The sequence below is a fragment of the Cetorhinus maximus genome, chromosome 6 (genome assembly GCF_964194155.1).
Source record: "Cetorhinus maximus chromosome 6, sCetMax3.hap1.1, whole genome shotgun sequence".
Lineage (NCBI taxonomy): Eukaryota > Metazoa > Chordata > Chondrichthyes > Lamniformes > Cetorhinidae > Cetorhinus > Cetorhinus maximus.
The window spans coordinates 130,255,285-130,276,403 of record NC_135884.1 but is presented as its reverse complement, the minus strand read 5'-3'; the positions used below and the strand labels follow the sequence as shown (position 1 = coordinate 130,276,403).

Sequence of the window (21,119 nt, the reverse complement as noted above, 5' to 3'; positions counted from 1 at the left end):
GTCATCTCAGCTCCAGGACATCACTGCAGGAGTTCCTCAGGGTAACGTTCTGTGCCCAACCATCTTCAGCTGCTTCATCAATGACCTTCCTTCCATCATAAGGTCAGAAGTGGGGATGTTCGCTTATGATTGCACAATGTTCAGCACTATTTGCGACTCCTCAGATACTGAAACAGTCCATGTCCAAATGCAGCAAGACCTGGACAATATCCAGGCTTGGGCTGACAAATGGCAAGTAACATTCGCGCCACACAAGTGCCAGGCAATGACCATCTCCAATAAGAGAGAATCCAACCATCGCCCCATGATGTTCAATGGCATTACCATCACTGAAACCCCCACTATCAACATCCTGGGGGTTACTATTGACCAGACACTGAACTGGACTAGCCATATAAATACTGTGGCTACAAGAGCAGGTCAGAGGTTAGGAATAGTGTGACGAGTAACCCACCTCCTGACCCCCAAAGCCTGTCCACCATCTACAAGGCACAAGTCAGGAGTGTGATAGAATACTCCCCATTTGCCTTGATGAGTGCAGTTCCCACAACATTCAAGAAGCTTGACACCATCCAAGACAAAGCAGCCTGCTTGATTGGCACCCCTTCCACGAATATTAACTCTCTCCACCACCGATGGACAGTAGCAGCAGTGTGTACCATCTACAAGATGCACTGCAGGGATTCACCTAGGCTCCTTTGACAGCACCTTCCAAACCCACAGCCCCTACCATCTAGAAGGACGAGGGCAGCAGATAGGTGGGAACACCACCACCTTAAGTTCCCCTCCAAGACACTCACCATCCTGATTCGGAAATATATCGCCATTCCTTCACTGTCGCTGGGTCAAAATCCAGGAACTCCCTTCCTAACAGCACTGTGGGTGTACCTACACCACATGGACTGCAGTGGTTCAAGAAGGCAGCTCACCATCACGTTCTCAAGGGCAATTAGGGATGGGCGATAAATGCTTGCCCAGCCAGCAAAGCCCACATCCCATGAATGAATAAAAAAAATTGGGAATCTCATCGTAATACATCAGCATATCATTATAAGGCCAGGAGAGCAGAGAGGGGAAGGAGTCTAGGGGAGGGAGTAAGGTTGGAAAAAGAAGTAAGAATGGAGGAAGGAGTCGGGAAGGGGGAAGAAGTAAAGCTGGAGAAAGAAGTGAGAGTGGAAGAAGAGGTGAGGCTGGAGGATGGAGTCAGGGCTAAGCAGGGGATGGGGGGGCGGGGGGGGGTGGCAGGGATGACGACTTCCGGGGGATGGCAGAGAAGGGGTTCTGGAGGGGGAAGGGGTCCAGAGGGGAGGTGCTCTGGAGAAGGGGGGATATCCAGGTGAACATGCGTAGGAGGGGTTCTGATGGGTCCATGACTGCCTCCTGGAGAAGGAACTGATTTGGGCATGGCATGAGGGAATGGTGTGAATGACCGAGGGCAGAGTGAGGCAGTAGTATGGGACAGTTAGGGTTCGACGGTAGCGGTAGAAGGGACGGTGAAGGTGGTTGGTAGGGACTCGGAGGCAGGCACAGACCCTGGGAGTGGGAAGGAGGAGGTCGGGGAGGTGAATGTGGATGGGGGTGGGATTTTCGGGAAGGAAGGGAACGTGCACGTCCACCTGGACATCCCCAAGGGAAAATGGTTGCTAAGTCACGGAGGGGAGGTGGAAGCTGATGCCAGCAGGGTCAACTGTGATGGGGGAAGGAAATGGGTGACTGGGGGAGGGGAAAAGATGGGGGAGCATACGAAAAACCGAATCCAGGCCATGCTGTCAAAGTCTAAAGTGGTGGGCGAGATCAGGTGCTGCATGGGACTATGATCAGTGCATGGGCAAAGATGCAGGTCAGCTCAGATGGTCAACTGAAAGTGAACCACAGCAGGCAGCATTGAAAATGTTGAGGACATTGAGATGCGTGTGATATGGGAAGGATTCGTGTGCGTTGGAGAGTGCTTGCACGAGGCTCTGAAAGGCCCTGCCACACACACTTCTCCCTCCAGAATCACTCGTTGGCCAACTGCTCCCTCTGCAGTGACAGAGGATGAGGTTGAGGGGCTCACAGGCAAAGGGTTCTGGAGGGAGAGGACAGCTCTGAGATTCTCGAGTGGATGTCCCAGGTGTGTGCACCTGCCGTTCCTCCTCCCTTCGGGTGCCTGGGGGCCCTGGCCTGACTCCTTGAGGGGAAGGAGCACCTGGAGGGACGCCGATGCCACTACAGGAACTCACCCATGGCTCCCGCGATGGAGTGTAGGTCAGCACACATCTCCGCGTTCTGTTGGACCAGGGTCTCCATGGCGTCCGCCATCCTACCCATGGAGACCTCTGTACACGCACATGTGGGCACCACTTCATCAAAGAGCAGGCGGACACACTCCTCCGACTCGCGTGCTACTCTGCTGAGGGCTTCCAACAGCTCTGCATATGTTCCCACGCCTTCTGCTGACTCTCCAGGATGAGTTAGAAGGCCAAATCTAGAGGTTCATCATCTGACTCGGACCTCACAGATGCCTGATCCCCAGCTGTCCTCCGAGTGCCGGGAAGCTTGCACGAACCTGCCTCCTCCTGCTGCAGACATTGTCTGTGCAGTGACCACCAGATTGTGAACTTGAGCCTGCTCTAGATCTAGGTCCCACCTAGGTATGTGTCACTGTTTTGGTGGAGGGTGTGGGTAAGTGCTGTGGCAGGTCTTCCAGGCTGCTTATTTCCAGCTCTTCAATGGAGGTGGTGTCCTCTTGGCTGGAGGTGAGGACCTGGATGGATCTGAGGAAATGGCTGGCTGAAGGTGTCGGCCACTTGGCAGATCTCCCTGTGAACCAAAGTAGAGATAAGTAGTGCATAACAGTAGAGTCAGAAGCAGGAGAGAGAGCATTCACATTTGCACTGAAAGACAGATGATGTGGTGCAGGATCCTTACGAGGGTGTTCACCTCCAACCTCACCGTCACCACAGGCTTGGTCCATGTTCTCACCAATCAAGTGATGGTACACTCCTCAAAGTGAGTGAGGGGCCTAATGTGGGCCAGTCCGCCCTTGGTCTGGGATCCCTCCCTGCTGATGTGAGCAGGCTTCTCCTGCATGAAAACAGATGGAGAGAGTGTGAGCAGGACACATGACACTACATGAAATATTTGTGTGGTGAGCGGAGCCATGGACAGGATGAGGACGTGAGCTCCAGAGCCTGATGGAGATGTGAGGGTGTGTGTGAGAGTTAATGGTGGTGTCCCTTGAGGTGTGAGATCCCTGTGGATGTGTGATGGGTTTGTGAGTGAGAGTTGAGAGTGACGAGAAGAGTGAATTACCTTGGCAGAACAGATGAGACCATTCATCCTGTAGCACTTCTGGGTGGTTGTCCTCTTTTGCAGGGCTTTGGCACTGACCACCACTCCCACCGCCTCCCAAGCCAGATTAGTGAGGTTGCTGCTCATCCTACAGCCAGAGCGGGGATAGAGGGCATCACAGCGAACCTCCACTGCATCCAAAGGACACTGGAGGGACGCGTCGTTGAACCTGGGGGTTGCAGTCTCTTTGCCTTGCGGGACCATTCTGTCTGCTTTGCAGTAAACGTGGGCTGGAAGCACAAAGAGGCGTGCGCGCGGATGGACGTTAAATATGGCGCCCGGTGTGATGAAGTGACGTGGTGATGGCGTGGTGGGCAAATGAGAGCCCACCCGCCATGGAAACGGTGTGTTTCCCGGGAATGCCTAATGAATGCATCGGGTTTGGGATGATACAGCGTGAAAAGCCACCATTGTGTCCTGTAGAGGTGGGGAGCTTCATGGAGATGGGTTGGAGTGTTGCGGCGAAGAAGATGAAAGAGTGCGTTGGTGCGATGATGCACCCTTGCTTACCCCCAGTTTGGACTCATATTGGGTCTGGGGCTGATCCGTTGCTAAGGGTTACAGCTCATATGTCATCACGCAGCAGGCAGAGGATGGTAGTGAATTTCTGCGGGCAGTCAGATTTGAGGAAGACACTCCACAGCCCCTCCTGGTTGATAAGAGTTGAAGGCCTTTGAGAGGTCAAACACGGTCATAAATAGAGGCTGCTGCTGCTCTCTGCTTTTTTCTTTGACTTGTCATGCAATGAAGATCATGTCCACTGTGCATCTCGATGGACGGAACCTACATTGTGACTCTGGTCACAGCTGTTCAGCCACGGGAAGGTGGCGATTGAGAAAGACTCTTGCAATGACCTTCCCTGTGGCGGACAGTAAAGATATCCCTCCATGGTTACCGTAGTCAGTCTTGTTTCCTGTTTTGAAGATGGTCATGATTACGACATCTGAGAGATCTCCTGGTATGCTCTCCTCCTTCCAGTTGAGGGAAATTAGGTCACATATTCGTGTCCAAGTACCTCTCCACCTTATTTTAGTATTTCAGCAGGGATTCCGTCTGCACCAGTGGCCTTGTTAGTTCTTGGCTGTGGAATGACCTTTTCAATCTCATGCTTGGCTGGGATTGTGCTGAGATGGTGGCGGGTAGCATGCTGTGGGACGTGGTTGAGGGCAGTTATGTCGAGGACCAAGTCACAATTGAAGAGGTACTCGAAGTGCTCCTTCCGACGAGTGCCAGCTGCCTCTCTGTCCTTGATGTGCGCCACTTATCTCTCAGTGGGGTAGGTCCTTAAGTGCTTGGGCCGAACATGCTCTTGACTGCACTGAAGAATCCATGCATGTCGTGGCTGTCAGCAAGTTGCTGTATTTCGGCACTCTTTCCATCCAACATCCATTCTTTTGGTCACAGGCTTTTTGTTGAACCTCAACCTTCATTTGTCTGTAAATCTGCTTTCTTTCCCCCGAATTTTGGTGGTGCTTCCAATTCAGGAACACCTTGTGCTTGAGAGTTAGTAGCTCCTGGGTCTCTGGTCAGTTTCATCACACCAAATGTTCCCTGGTGGCAGATCCATGAGTATCCTTGAAGGTGCTGATTATGGTAGATTTACAGGCAGACCAGGCACTGTAGACATTGTGGTTTCCGATCGCTAGGTTGCTTGTGAAGCGCTGTCCGAGTAGGTCTTGCTTTGCAGAATCCTTGAATCCATCGACATTGATTTTCCTGCGGAAGCACTTCTGTTGCCGTGGCCATTTTTGGGCCAGGTTGATGGGGATAGTAGCCCAGATTAGGCGATGGTCAGTCCTAATTAGGCGTGGGTGGTGCAAACATCCTTGCAGTCCCTCGCGCAAACAATGACATAGTCAAGCAGGTGCCAATGTTTGGTGCGAGGGTGTTGCCATGAGGTCTTGTATTTGTGTCTTTGACGAAAACGGGTGTTTGTTATGATCAGACTATGTTCTAGGCATTTCATCAGAAGAAGAATTCTGTTGGTGCTAGCTTTCCCTTTACCTTCCTTGCCAATCACGCTTTTCCAGAGGTTTGTGTCCCTCCCAACTCTGGCATTGAAATCATCAAGGAGAATCAGCTTGTCTCCCTTTGAGATATGGGACAAGAAGTGATCTAGACTGGAGTTGAATTCCTCTTTGTATTCTACTTATAACAAGAAAATCAATTTAAGAATTTACTTGAATCTTTCTGAAAAGATGGAAGTATGTGGTGTGCAGAAAGTCTGACATTGTCAATTTGACATGCTTAAATAAGGTCCATAACAAAAAGTTACAAAATGAACATCAAGCTTAAATCACTGTACACAAAACCCAAACTAAGTAAAATGTAGCTTTAGCAAGGTGTCTAATATAAGCCTTTCACCTAACAAGCAGAACTATCAGCTATCCAATTATTCTTACATTTTCCCATCATATTATATGCAGTCTCTCTGAAGGTTCTCCTTACCAAATCTTACTTCAACATAACCATCCACCCATTTCCTGTACTGATCTAACATCATTTACTAACTTCTCATGTCAGAAATAGCTACTAGCCATTGTAATTTAGTGTCAACCATTAGAGCCATATGAGCAAACAGTGAAGCCCATGTGAACAAATTCAACAAACTGAACACATTGGCTGCCCCATTTGTTGGGGAACAGCAAGCAGCAACCGCACTTGAAGTGATTCATAGGCTCTGAAATTATTTTGGACATCTTAAAAGAAGTGAAGATGCTATAAAAATGAAAATCTGTTGACCAACTTAACCATGTTTCTTGAACCTCAGAATGCGTTTGAAGAAAGATCGAGAGCAAAGCAGAGAATTTAGAATTATGTCCATCAGACTAAAAAATCAATACATTCTTTAAAATTGCATCAGCTAAACAGTACAGATAATGTGGGGTGGATCAAATGAATATTAAAGGAAATAAATTATTAGAAAACCAAAAATAGAATAAAAATAATCCATCTAGTGATAAATACAGAAACCAAAATACCAATAAGGAGGAAAACATACAGAAAATGTAGTTAATATGACCACTGAATACAATGAACATAAATGGACTAAATCTTTTTTTTTTAAATTTAAAAACAAGGAAGGAAAGGCATGTCAATATAAAGACATTTTTTCCTCTAGAGGGACACAGCAATCTTGCTTCTCTCTACTTGCCGCACTGAGAATTGGCAGAATAAAGGTGCTATGGACTTTGGAAGTTTTTATTTGTGCATGGATGCTTGTGTTGGCTGACTATTCTTCTGTGAAATGTATTACTATTTGATGGCTTAATTCTCTCCACTCTCAATATAGGCAGCAAACAGAGAAAACCTTCACCATCTCAGTCTAGACTGGGTTTGGACCCACAGGTGGACGTCCAGTCAACCAGCCCTCAATATCCTCAGTTGACCGGCTGTAGCTGTCTTCCAGTATGGCTCCAGCAAATGTTGACGAGAATAATAAAGAACCCAGAAGACAAATGCAGAAGGCCAATCAACAGCATCGTAATATGACAGTGTGTGTGATAGATTCTATCAAAAGTTATCTGAATCTGTCACAAAGGTAGACTGTAGCAGAACAGTACTTTGCAACTGAGAGAGTTTGATTCTCCAAAAGCTTCTGAACAGTTTCGGCAATTTGGTAAAATAACAGGGGAGTGATTAAGAAAATTAGATTGACAGCTTTCAGTATTTTCCTAAAGAACAGCACAGGCAAAAGCAGATTTAAATATTGAGGTAGTGAAAAGGACCCATGGAGAAAAATGAAAGTGAAAGAAAACATCTGTATGAGTTATTTAACAAAGGAGACCACCCAAGACAAGCAAAAAATAAAGAATACCCATGTGAAATAATAAGTTAAAATAAACTAGTAACATTTAAAAGGAGCACCAGACAAAAGTAAAATCAAACATTTGGAATAAAATAAGTAACACAAAAAGTGTTAACTAGAAAACTTAGCAAGAATAGAGAATGTGTTTGCTCTGGGATATTCCCAAATTAGGAGGCCAGATATGATAGAATATGAAGAGGTGTTATAGCAGTTTATTAATCAGAAAACTTAAAGAATGAGTTAAGGCCTACGGCAGCAAGGTACAGGAACTTAAGAGAGCAAACAGAAGGGAGGAAACGTTTGAGGGCGAGTGGCTTCAATAAATGAGCCACCTTGCATATGTGATATTGTCAGGTTAACATTAGACTTCAAAAGTAAACCTCAGGAATTGGAGCTGGAGATCAGTACAGTTAAGGACACCACTGTAGACAGAGGGACAAGTGCTGAAGGAAACATGGGAAATGGGGATACTGGGTGGATGAAGGCTAATGCAAGAAACAAGAAGGATAGGAAAACCTTGGACAGTATTCGCTCGCTAATATTTTGTGAGTACCCGAGACACGGACATGGTATGGACAATAATCCACTTTAAAAAGGTTACACCTTATTAAAAGTAACCATAAGATTTACTGGTATCCCCCGAATAATATAAAATATCAAAATAGAACACAGTGTAGTGCAATGCTGTGTCATTCTGAACAGTGTTCCACATTTTGGCTGGCAGCAGCGTACAGGGAATGAAGGTAAGGCTCTTCCTCCAAGGGAAATATCGAATGATCAATATGTCTCAGGTTTTTCCCAATCGCCTTATCAATGTAGAGTAGATTTGCAAAGGTCTAGGAGCAGGTAATATGCCTGACTTCTCCACTACTGAATGGAATGGGCTGCAGAGACTCGGAAGGTTGAGCAAATTATACCAATGTCTTTATATATAGTACAATACTTAGTTTTATGCAGTTTTTTTGAGGCCTACAGCTGTAGCATTTGGTCAATATAAAGTCTAACATTTTGAGTTAATTGATTTTTCAGTTTGCTCAGGGATGGAGAATGGAGAGATGTTCCACCAGTTCTGTACACCCTTTTGATTCAATTTCAATCTTAGAAAGACCAATGCTCATTTTTATAGAGGCCAAATAATAAAAATACTGCACATGTTTTCCAGGCTATGGGAAAGGAAATGCGATATGCTTAAGAGATAAAAACAAAAGACCATTAGAACATGAAAAAAATCACGCTGTTTAAATTAAGTACAAGCTCATCTTACTTGGTATAAAAACCTTTGGTTGAAATGTTGCATAGCTCCCTGAAGCTGATTCCTTTGTGACTGCCACTGCTCAAAGTTTCGAACAGACTCGGCTGTTGGGCGTTGCCATGTTGTTGTCCTAGTATTATGGTCCACATAGTAAAACCTGCCACGTTGATCTACTCGTTTTTCCCAACTTTAAAAATAAAGTATTCAAGAATTAGAGTGAGTTTGCAGATCTAAATGGTGACTTTTAATACAATACCAAACTACACTAAATTATAATATGCAGCAAGAATTTGGACCTTTCTGAACATAACATGAAATGCACTAAATGTTTAATTTTGTTTTAAATTAAGAAACCACGGTAAAATGGCAAAACAGAGCTTCACCAAAGAAAATACAACGCAAATCAGCTATTAATGGTTTGAAACTTGGTTTTTAAAAATCTGAGGATGCTAATAGAAAGGAGTGACCTAGAGAGATAAAGAATATCAGTGTTTTGAAGATCTGGGGACATTCAAATTGCAATAATCACGGAAGCATCAATGGGAGAAAGACAGGAGTGCAATGGGGGTTGGTTGGAGCCCTGTATTGAAAAAGATCGCCACTTACACTTTCTTGGTTCCTGCCCAAGATGTGCTAAAAAAGCCTCAATATCGCAGCAGTACCGACGTCTTCAGTCAGATTTTAAATAAGAGTCGGATGGAAAGTAAGTACGGGGGAAATATATCATCTTGGAGGTCGCTTAAGCAATGGATACATGCAAGTTTCATTTGATATAAAAAACAACAGCATATCAACAGATGGAGAACTTAAAAGACAAAGCATCAAAGGGACGGTAGCTGTCAGTTAGACTTTTCAAGAGACATGAATTGCATGTCAATCACATACATCTCAGAACCTACATTTTAAATCTAAAAAGATAACTGTAATTAAACAATAAGGTTTCTCTTTGTGCTGTGGCCTCATCAGAATACTAAGATCTGCTGGCACCAGCAGCATGAGAAACCTATGAAATTGTTTCATGTCAAAAAGGCGTTTATATGAAGGAACGTTTTGCAAATTAATTTTAAAACAAATTAAATATGCATTTCTTCATTTTACCCAAAATTTGAACTTATTTTAAACCCATTGCAATGCACTTATGAATTATGATTGCTTCTTGCTGCATTCTTTTTTATGAACAGTCTAATCTTAGAAAATTACAACATACAGTGAAAGCTCAAGTACCACACTCCCATTATTCATAATCTTAATAATCTTCAAGAATCTTTGTAGGTAAATGGAACCCATCTGAAGTTAGGGTCATTCATGTTTCCATTTTGCTCCACTCCAATGGCAAGATCAACTAGGGTCACAACAGCTCACATGCCAGTCTAAACTCCCCCTCCAAGCAATTCTTCTCAAACTTTGAAGCTGGACCCAGCATGGGACGAAAACATCCAGTCACAAACATACCTGTTTGATAAACCCGCTCACCCATTAACTTAGCAAAGTGCTAAAGGGGCAGTACAGAAATAAGCTGGTATTACATCCAGCTTGTGCTCCACTACACACCAGCATTTAATCAGGAAAACTCTGGAGCTTAAAAGTCAGCAGCTCTTCAGGATGGCTTTGGCAGAGATTATCACCAGTAACACTGCAGGTGAGGATAAGTTGGCTTTAACATTCACCATTGCAGGTGGGTCCTCCACACCTGTTTGGGGTGGGGAAGGGTGGACACAGGGTCAGTTTGGCAGGTGAAGCGATGCAGGCAGAACAGTAAGCCAAATTAACCACTCATGTGCCAGATGATTCTTCCAGGAGGAATAGTGAACAGAGGAACCTGTAGCTGAGAAAGAACTGGGCATTTAGGAGGAAGTAAGCAGCACATTTAAATTTCAGAGCAGCAACCAACTATGTAGTTATCAGGGTGAGTCCTCACCAATTTTGAGTATCTTTCAGGACAAGTTCTATCCATCATGGTGGGCAATCAAGATTCCACTGTAATTAGTGGAGCAGTTTTGATGAAGTATTTCTGCTATAAAACAGTTCCTTAAGTAGATTCTTGTTTTTATTAAAAAAATATTTTGAATTAAACTTTTTTTTGCCTAATTAACCTATGCTTACCCTGGGGGCAGAGGTCTCTCCCATGTGGTAGTTTTGGTGTTGTGATCTACATAATATACTCTTCCATTAGGAAGCATTCGCTGTTCCCATCTGAAAAATAAGCCACAGGTCTAAATAAAATTGCAGTATTAAACAACTTTTGATATTTCTGATAAAAATGTTCACCATGTATTAATCCTAAAATTCGGGCTCTTCTATTCAATGAAAGAATGAACTCCGGCCCATTCTGAAATTACACCAAGCATCAGGTGCTCTAGGATGATTCAAGATACTGTATTACTATATTTCAGTAAAGTACTCACTTAACATGCTTATTTTTTATCTTTCCTAATTTTGAAGATATCTGATCACTTTCTAAGTAATTATTTTCCATATTGTTGTCCTAAATCACAAATAACTACAACCTAAGAAGTAAAATTACCATTCATGATCCTAAATAATCTCTCATTTATTTAACAGCAACCTAGGGTGCTAAAAGTATAAAATTTCACTGCAGAACGCTGCTGAAAAAAACATAGGCACTAAATGATTTTTTTTAAAAGGTTTTATAAAACCTAAATCAACTGCTCATCCCTCTTTTTCTAAAAAAAGTTTGAAGTATTACTAATTACGTAGGCTTCCCAGATCAATGGTTGGCCTCTTCCAGCATCAACAGCTTAAACAAAAATATAATTCTCAGTTTGACGTACTAAGATGCTCTGATATAAGTCATTCTTAATATAGTGTATAACCTAGCTGTTAAATAAAGCTGGTTTTGAAAGAACACAAGGTAAAACATATAAATTACTTCTTGTTGAATTTACGAAAAGAAAAGAAACTCATATCTAGCTGTTCTGAACAGCAGGTCAATAACACCCTAAAAGTGAAGGTTGTCCTACTTTTGACAATGTAAATTCTGTCAGCCTTTCACTGAAAATTTCCCTAGAAAATGAGAGAAAGTAGTGCATTATAGTGTTCAAGTTAAAGATGGTCATCCTTTTAGATTTGATCACAAAAGAATTCCAAAATCTGAAGAACCAGAAGAAAATTTCAACACAAAATTTGCTATACATCAGCATATAATTTGCTTTTTTAGTTTCATGTAATAAATGTCACCATTGATCTCTCTTTAAGTTAGCTCTTGATTTTATTTCTAAGAGTCAAGCTCAATAATGCAAACAAACTAAAAATATTCTGATAATGTCCTGAGAAATATGAAGTGCAGGGCAGGGCTTCGTTTCTTGTGAAAGGCTTCAAAAATTTAGTTGCGTTATTTGACAAGTTAGGACCCAAAGTAACATTTCTCTAACAGAATGTACAAAATGAAATCCTCTTAAGTTATAATTTTGGAATAAACAAAACAGGAAATATTCTTTATGTGCTTTATTTTATGTTAATCACATCTTGGCACCTGTCAAATGGCTTGCAACATGGAATCCATTGATTGGTTGAATGATAAAAAGACTAAGGACAATATGTTCACCTGGGGCCAGTTTCTCTCTTAATTATGTCCCTTCATTTTCTCTTCTACTGGTTTTTCTAACACACCATTACCGAAAGCAAATCCAAACCCAGTGGGTAAAAATGTTCATTAACCACTCCTGAGTGAACTTTGCTGATCAGAAAACGTATCTCCAGATTGCAATACTACCAAATTAGGGGAAGGGTGTAATTCCAAGTGCTCCACTGACATGACAAAAACAAGATTTATGGTAATAGATGAAATTTCCATTTGTTTAACTATCTCTCCCTTTTAAAATGAATTGTTGACAATAATGGTTTATAGCAGATCATTTCAAACACCTTTTATGTAACTTATTATGTAACTAACACCCACTTCAGTTCATTGATTTCTTGAGTTTGCACTATCCTGTACCATCTCACTGACCAATGCAAACAATCCCTCAAGATGTATCTCATCATAACCCCTCATAATCCTATAACTAAATATTCTGGATACATTTGTTTATTTGTTTTAAAGCATCAATAATATGAAACACATGCTGATTCTCACTGAAATGGTCTTCACCCATTTGACGTCACAATGTATTCCAAACTGAAAATCCTTCATTGAAAAAATTTTGCTTCAGGAGCAATTTTCCAACACTAACAGTTTGCAAGAGGAACCAAGTGTGGAACTCAAAACTCCCTTGTCTGAGCTCATAAATGGACTACTGTACACCATTCCAAATTACATGTTTACCAAACATTACTTTCTCACATTTATTTTTGCTGAACTTTTATAAACTTTATTCTGTAATATTTTATGAAGCTACACAAATAAATAATGTTTCACAAGGTAATTCTGAACTAAATTGTTTTCAAAAGTTTGTTTGGCTTTACATTCCAATTTTCTCAACATGGCTTTGGGTGAAAATGGGCCACAGTTACTAATTGTGAAGGGTTTAGTGAAACTGAGATTATGCCATACAAAACTTGAGGATTGATAAAATAGAAGTTTCTGACAGAAAGTTATTGATGTGAAGGCCTAATGCATATATGAACTTAGAGACCTTACTGAGTTACATTTTAATTTGGTAACAACCATTCTTGAAAATATCTTTCTAGTTAATTACAATGGAGAACATTAAAAAACTCTTAAGGTAAACAACTCATCTTAACCTGTCATAAAGTTATTATCTGCTATTGTTGTTAGGAGTCCAGAACGTTGGATTAAGTGATATTCAGAAGGTGATCACAAAAAGTGAATAATGGAATGTGCTAATAACCAAATTGCATAGGATGAACAAGGGATTTGCTTCCAAATGAATTCCAAAAAGAAATATATCTCACTCAGAAGATCCAGGTACACAATCTAGTCTTTCCTACAGTTGAATTCCAGCTTACAATTATTTCATTTTGCTCGGCTTGAACCAATCTAAAGTAAGTCACAAATATCGAGCAATTACACGTTTAGGGGGAAACGAAGGAACAGTGACGAATCTAACAACCAATTCCTCCTGTCTAAAATTAGTTCAGTGGATACACTGCAGGATTGATCAAAAATCTAGACAGTTCTATGAGCCAAACTGACTGGTCATCTTAGGTGCATGCAGCCAAAATGGAAAGACTGCTTAAAAAAAGATAGAAATGGGTACAATTATAGTAGAAAGAAAAATGGATTTAGACAAATCCTGCTAGAATCTAAAGGGACTTTTATTTCAAACTCTAAAGTGCACACAGAAAGGTCCATTTTTCCAGTACTCAAAACAGTATCTTCTATAATTCGTTCACCACAATTTCAAATTCACCCATTACACTCTTCAGATGTTGAATTAAGTCATATGATGTTTATATGCCGTGCTACAGAATCAAAGAAAATATCCGAAAAGTTAATTCAGAAAGTACAAGCTATAATGTCATTATAATATCAATTGTTCTTCCTATTCATTTCAACAGTTTTAAGCCAACCATGACTTACATATAGCTATTACCACAAATACCACCAGTGGATGAAACACCTTTAAGGCAATGTTCCTTAAAAAAAACATTAGTTTTAACACTAACATGAATACAGTAATTCTAAGTTCCGTATTCTACGCAAAGGTAACAAAAACTAATTTCAACTCATTAATCAACAGCTTCATATTTTTGTGGCCCACTTCGATACATATCATGGAGCCCTGAGGGTCACATACAAGAAAGAAAGAGAAAGAGCTTACATTTATATAGTACCTTTCGCAAACTCAGGAACATTCCAAAATGCTTCATAGTCAATGAATAAATAAAGGTTTCAAATAATGTTCCCATTCATTTACATACATGTCAAGCTGTGGGTTCCAACAGATTTAGCTTTTCTAATACAGTATAGGATTTATTCATCATTGTGGCAACCACAGTACACTAAGAAAATAACTTTCCAAAATTCCTCCTTGCAAATGAGTATAAAAATAGGAGGATAAAACAGATGAATGAATAGCTGGAGAGGTGGTGCAGGAGGGGGGTCTTTACATTCTTGGGACATTGGGGCTGGCTTGGGGAAGGTGGGAACTATACAGGCCAGATTGGTGGGGGTGCGCGATCTGCTAGTGCTATTGGAGACGGTTTAAACTAACTTGTCAGGGATGTGTGAACCAGGAGAAAACATCAGGGAGGAATACCAACATGCACAAAACACTGGGAGTATTAGAGTAGGGAATACCAAGTTATTAGGTGTAGTCAGAGTAAGGAAGAAAGTAATAAAGCCTAAAACAGGGTTAATGTGCATGTATGCGAATGCATAGAATAAGACTGGTAAGTCACAAGCGCAGATTGACATGTGGAAGTATGACATTGTGGCTATAGCAGAGATGGGTTCAAAGAAGGATTGAACTGGGTATTAAATATTTCTGGATACAAGGTGTTCAGGAAAGATAGGAATGTAAGAAAAAGGGGAGGAGTGGCAGCAGTGATTAAGGAGAACATTGCAGTGCTGGACAGAGAAGATATTTCAAAGGGGTCAAGGACAGAATCTATTTGGCTAGAGCTAAGGAACAAAAAAGGTGCATTACATTGCTCGGTGTTGTCTATAAGCCACCAACTAGTGGGAAGGATGTAGAAGAACAAATTTGCAAGGAAATAACAGAGAAGCGCAAGAATTATAGTGCGGTTATAATATTAACTACCTGAACATAGACTGGGATTGTAGTAGTGTAAAGGGCCGAAAGGGGAAAGAGGTCCTAGAGTGTGTTCACAAAAATTTTCTACAGCAGTATGTTTCCAGTCCAACGAGAGGGGAGGCACTGATGGACCTGGTTCTTGGGAATGAGGTGAACCAGGTGATATCAAAGTAGGAGCACATTTATGGGATAGTGATCATTATATCATAAGGTTTAGGTTAACTATGGAAAAGGACAAAGAGCATTCCAGAGTAAGAATAATTAACTGGGGTAAGTATGGATCTGGGCCGAATCAAAGGTTGGCAGGAAAAACAGTAGCTGAACAACAGGCTAACTTTGAAGAGTGTTATGATACGGCAGGTGGTATTTGCCAGGCTGACCAAATCCACAAGGGAAATTTAGCCATGCTATGACAACAGTTTTGCAATTTGTATTTATTACGAGAAGGTTTGTGCACTGAATTCCGAAGTAATGAGTCCACTAACACCTTTAGAGATTTAAAAAAATTAAATTAAAACACTTATTAACAAAAGAAAAGAATAAAACACATACACAAGGTTAGAGTTACACAGTTACTTAATAAGTCCTTAACTAAGTCCCAAAATTCATAAATAACCACACTCCCAATCACACACCCCCTTTAAGGCAACAGTCCAAAATACACTTTAAATTTATGGAGACAATCCAGCAAGGTTACCAGAAGCACCCACTCGGCTGTGGAATTCCAAAGGCTTTTAACACAACTTTGGTTACTGGAACAGCAGGCTTTTGCAAAGTGGCTAGATGGTTTTCCTCAAGTCTGTTTCATACAGTGTAGCTTTCAGATCTCTCATGGCCACACCCCACACAGCCTTCCATTCTTCTTTAAATATATTTCTCCTTCTTTGTTTTGTAAATCCCACTGTTCCCCTTGTCTTTGGAATTTACCTTTCCCTTAATATAAAAATTTATGTTGTCATTACGGTCAGCACTTTTGAAAATGTAATAACCTTGCTCTATTCATCTCGCCAGTCACAAAAACCTTATCATGCCTCTTTGAAAATCCAACAACTTTTCCCCTTATCTAAAAATACAAATTTCATTCATACGCTACCTGCTGACTTTACCCTAGCTCACTCATTAGCATTTCAAATGCCTTTTTTGCATTTAACCTTTTTGATAATTTCAACCTTGCAGTCTGCCCGTCTCCAATTTATTTAAATCAGCCACATACAGAACCACATACACACACAAAGCATACTTTACAATATGCCACAATAATATATGAAAAATATGATAGCTTCATGACAAGAGATAGGTCAGACACAGTCAAGGTATATTCCCACGAAAGGGAAAGGTAGGGAAAACAAAGAGCTCCTTGGATGATAAAACAGCTAGAGATTAAGATAAAGAAGAAAAGGAATGCTTATGACAGATGTCAGGTGGATAATACAATGAAGAACTAGGCTGAGTATAGAAGGTTCAGGGGGAAGTGAGAAAGCAAATAAGAGAAGCAAAGAGGGAGTCTGAAGAGAGACTGGCAGCTAGCATAAAAAGGAATCCAAAAGTCCTCTATCGGCTTATAAATAGTAAAAGGGTGGTGAAAGGAGGAGTAAAAGTAGGGGAAAAGGAGGAGCAAAAGAGGGAGGCGGTGGCATAGTAGCATGTCACCGGACTATGACATGAAAATTGGTGGGGTGGTAAATAGTGAGGAGGATAGCCTTAGATTATAGGAGGATATAGACGGGCTGGTCAGATGGGCTGATCAGTGGCAAATGGAATTTAATCTGGATAGGTGTGAGGTGATGCACTTGGGCAGGCCAAACAAGGCACGGGAAGACATGATGAATGGTAGGACCCTGGGAAGTACCAAGAATCAGAGGGACCTTGGTATGCATGTTCACCGGTCCCTTAAGGTAGTGGGACAGGTAGCTAAGATGGTTAAGGCGGCATATGGGATACTTGCCTTTATTAGCCGAAGCATCGAATATAAGAGCAGGGAGGTTATGCTGGAACTGTATAAAATGCTGGTTAGGCCACAGCTAGAGTATTGCGTGCAGTTCTGGAATCCGCATTATAGGAAGGATGGGATTGCACTAGAGAGAGTGCAGAGGAGATTTATCAGGATGTTGCCTGGGCTGGAGAGTTTTAGTTATGAGAAGAGATTGGATAGACTAGGGTTATTTTCCCTGGAGCAGAGGAGATTGAGGGGGTACATGATTGAGGTGTATAAAATTATGAGGGGCATGGATAGGGTAGACAGGAAGGAACTTTTCTCCTTGGTGGAGGGATCAATAACCAGGGGGCATAGATTTAAGGTATGCGGCAGGAGGTTTAGAGGGGATGTGAGGAAGAATTTTTTCACCCAGAGGGTGGTGGGAATCTGGAACGCACTGCCTGAAAGAGTGGTAGAGGCAGAAACCCTCATAACATTTAAGAAGTATTTGGATTTGCACTTGTGATGCCATGGCATACAAGGCTATGGGCCTAGTGCTGGAAAATGGGATTAAAATAGTTAGCTACTTGTTTGACTGGCGTAGAGTCAATGAGTCGGAGTCTTTTTCTGTGCTGTAGACCTCTATGACTCTAGTAATCCAGAGACCTAGGGTAACGCTCTGGGCACCCGAGTTCAAATTCCAACACGGCAGATGGTGGAATTGGAATTCAATAAAAATATGGAAATAAAAAGTCTAATGATGACCATGAAACCATTTTTGATTGTCATAAAACCCATCTGGTTCACTAGTGTCCTTTAGGGAAGAAAATCTGCCATCCTTACCTGGTCAGGCCGACATATGATTCCAGGCCCACAGAAATGTGGCTGACTCCGAAACGGCTGAGCAAGCCACTCAGTTATATCAAAACCACTAAAAAGCCTAAAAGGAATGAAACCAGATGGACCACCCAGTATCAACCTAGGCACCGGAAACAACAGCGGCAAACTCAGCCCTGTCAACCCTGCAAAGTCCTCCTTACTAACATCAGGGGGCTTGTGGCAAAATTGGGAGAGCTGTCTCACAGACTAGCCAAGCAACAGCCTAACACAGTCATAGTCACAGAATCATATCTTACAGATAATGTCCCATACAGCACCATCAGCTAGACAGACCCAGCAGAGGTGCTATACAGTCGGGAGGGAGTTGTTCTGGGAGTCCTCAACATCAACTCTTGGCCCCCATGAAGTCAAACATGGCAAGGAAACCTCCCGCTGATTACCACATACCGCACCCACCCACCATCCCGCAGGGGATGAATCAGTTCTCCCCCGTGTTGAACACCACTTGGGGGAAAAGCACAGGTGCATCCGTCCATGGCAATATTGATAGGAGTGACCACCGCACAGTTCTTGCGGAGACTAAGTTTCATCTTCACATTGAGGATACCCTCCATAGTGTTGTGTGGCACTACCATGGTGCTAAATGGGATAGATTTAGAACAGATCTAGCAACTCAAGAATGGGCAACCATGAGGCGCTGTGGTCCATCATCAGCAGCAGAATTGTACTCAACCACAAACTGTAACCTCATGACATGGCATATCCCCTACTCTACCATTACCACTAAGCCAGGGGATCAATCCCGGTTCAATGAAGAGTGCAGGAGATGTGCCAGGAGCAGCACAAGGCATACCTAAAAATGGGGCATCAACTTGGTGAAGCTACAACACAGAACTACTTACGTGTCAAACAGCGTAAGCAGCAAGCGATAGACAGCACTAAGTGATTCTACAAACAACGGATCAGATCTAAGCTCTGCAGTCCTACCACATCCAGTCGTGAATGGCGGTGGACAATTCAACAATTCACTGGAGGAGAAAGCTCCACAAATATCCCCATCCTCAATGTGAAGATTTGGACTCTTGCTGCGCCCCTAGCCAAGTTGTTCCAGTACAGTTACAACACTGGCATCTACTCGGCAATGTGGAAAATTGCCCAGGTACACAAAAAGCAAGGCAAGTCCAACCTGGCCAATTATTGCCCCATCAATACCACCTCATCTACTCTTGATCATCAGTAAAGTGATGGCACTTGCTTAACAATAACTTGCTCACTGACGCTCAGTTTGGGTTCTGCCAGGGCCAGGGCCACTCAGCTCCTGACCTCATTTTTGCCTTGGTTCTAACATGGACTGAGCTGAACTCCTGAGGTGAGGTGAGAGTGACTGCCCTTGACATCAAGGCAGCATTGACCAAGTGTGGCATCAAGAAGCCCTAACAAAACTGGAGTCAATGAGAATCATGGAGAAAACTCTCTGCTGGTTGGGGTCATGCCTAGCACAAAGGAAGATGGTTGTGGTTGTTAGAGGTCAATCATCTCAGTCCTAGGACATCACTGCAGGAGTTGTGTCCTAGGCCCAACCATATTCAGCTGCTTCATTAATGAACTTCCCTCCATCATAAGGTCAGCAGTGGGGATGTTCGCTGATGATTCCATGATGTTCAGCACCATTTGTGACTCTTCAGTTACTGAAGCAGTCCAAGTCCAAATGCAGTGAGACCCGGACAATATCCAGGCTTGGGCTGACAAGTGGCAAGTAACATTCGCGACACACAAGTGCCAGGCAATGACCAACTCCAATAAGAGAGAATATAAACATCACCCCTTGATATTCAATGGCATTACCATCTATAAATCTTGGGGATTGCCACAGACTAGAAACTGAACAGACTAGTCATATTAGGAGCAGGTCAGAGGCTAGGAATCCTAAGAGGCAAGTAACTCACTTCCTGACTCCCAAAGCCTTTCCACCACCTACAAGGCATAAGTGAGGAGTGTGATCAATACTTGCCTGGATGAGTGCAGTTCCCACATCACAAGTCTGACACCATCTAGGACAAAGTAGTCTGCTTTATTGGCACCCCATCAACAAACATTCATGCCCTCCACTACTGACACATAGTGTCAGCAGTACGTACCATCTACAAGATGCACTGCAGGAACTCGCCAAGACTCCTTAAACAGCACTTTCCAAACCCACGACTGCTATCACCTAGAAGGACAAGGGCTGTCGATACATAGGAATACCACCACCTGGAAGACCCCCTCGAAGCCACTCACCATCCTGACTTGAAATATACCACCATTTTTTCATTATCGCTGGGTCAGAATCTTGGAACTCCCTCCCTAACAGCACTGTGGTTGTACCTACACCATATAGACTGCAGCGGATCAAGAAGGCTGCTCAACATCACCTTCTCAAGGGCAATTAGGGATGGGCAATAAATGCCAGCCTAGCCAGCATTTCATTCATCCCATGAATGAATAAAAAGGAGAAGGCCTAGTTAGGGACCAAAAAAGGAATTTACACATGGATGCAGGGGAAATAGCTGAGGTATCAAATGAATACATAGTATCTGCCTTTACTAAGGAAGAAGATGCTACACAGGTTATGGTGAAAGAGGGGGCAAATAAAACACTAGAAGGGTTTAAAATTGATGATGACGCATTGCAATAGACTCTTTGTACTTAAAATTGATAAAACACCAGGACCGGATGAGATGCATCCGAGGATACTAAGGGAAGTGAGAATGGAAAGTAGAGAGGCACTGGCCATAAATTTCCAGTCTTTGTTAGACTCGGGGGTGGTGCAAGAGGACTGGAGAATTACAAAAGTTATACGCTTGTTCAAAAAAGGGTATAAGGATAAGCCCAGCAACTGCTGGCCAGTCAGTTTAACTTCAGTGGTGGGGAAACTTTGAGACACAATAATTCGGGACAAAATTAATAGTCACATGGACAAATGCGAGCTAATTAAGGAAAGCCAGCATGAACTTTTAAGAGAAAATTGTGTTTAACTAACTTGGAGTTTTTTTGAAGAGGTAACTGAGAAGGTTGATGAGAGCAATGCTGTTGATATGGTGTTCATGGACTTCCAAAATAAGTTTGATACAGTGCTGCGCAGCAGACTTGTGAGCAAAGTTATAGCACATGGAATAAAAGGGACAGTAGCAACATGATACGAAATTAGCTGAGTGACAGAAACAGAGAGAAGTGGTTAATGAATGTTTTTCTGGCTGGAGGAAGGTTTGTAGTGGAGTTTCCAAGGGGTCAGTGTTGGGGCCCTTGCTT

At 42.4% G+C, this 21,119-nt stretch overlaps 1 protein-coding gene across 2 annotated transcripts in view; it reads right to left on the bottom strand.

Annotated features, from left to right (window-relative positions):
• The window catches only part of wwp2 (WW domain containing E3 ubiquitin protein ligase 2), a 240,278-nt gene that overhangs the window by 65,694 nt on the left and 153,465 nt on the right, over positions 1-21,119 (bottom strand). For both annotated transcript variants that reach the window (XM_078544500.1, XM_078544501.1), the window contains exons 9-10: positions 10,497-10,586; positions 8,406-8,580 (exon numbers count right to left, since the gene is read on the bottom strand). In XM_078544500.1, the coding sequence (XP_078400626.1) occupies positions 8,406-8,580; positions 10,497-10,586 (265 nt within the window). The remainder of the gene's footprint in view (positions 1-8,405; positions 8,581-10,496; positions 10,587-21,119) is intronic.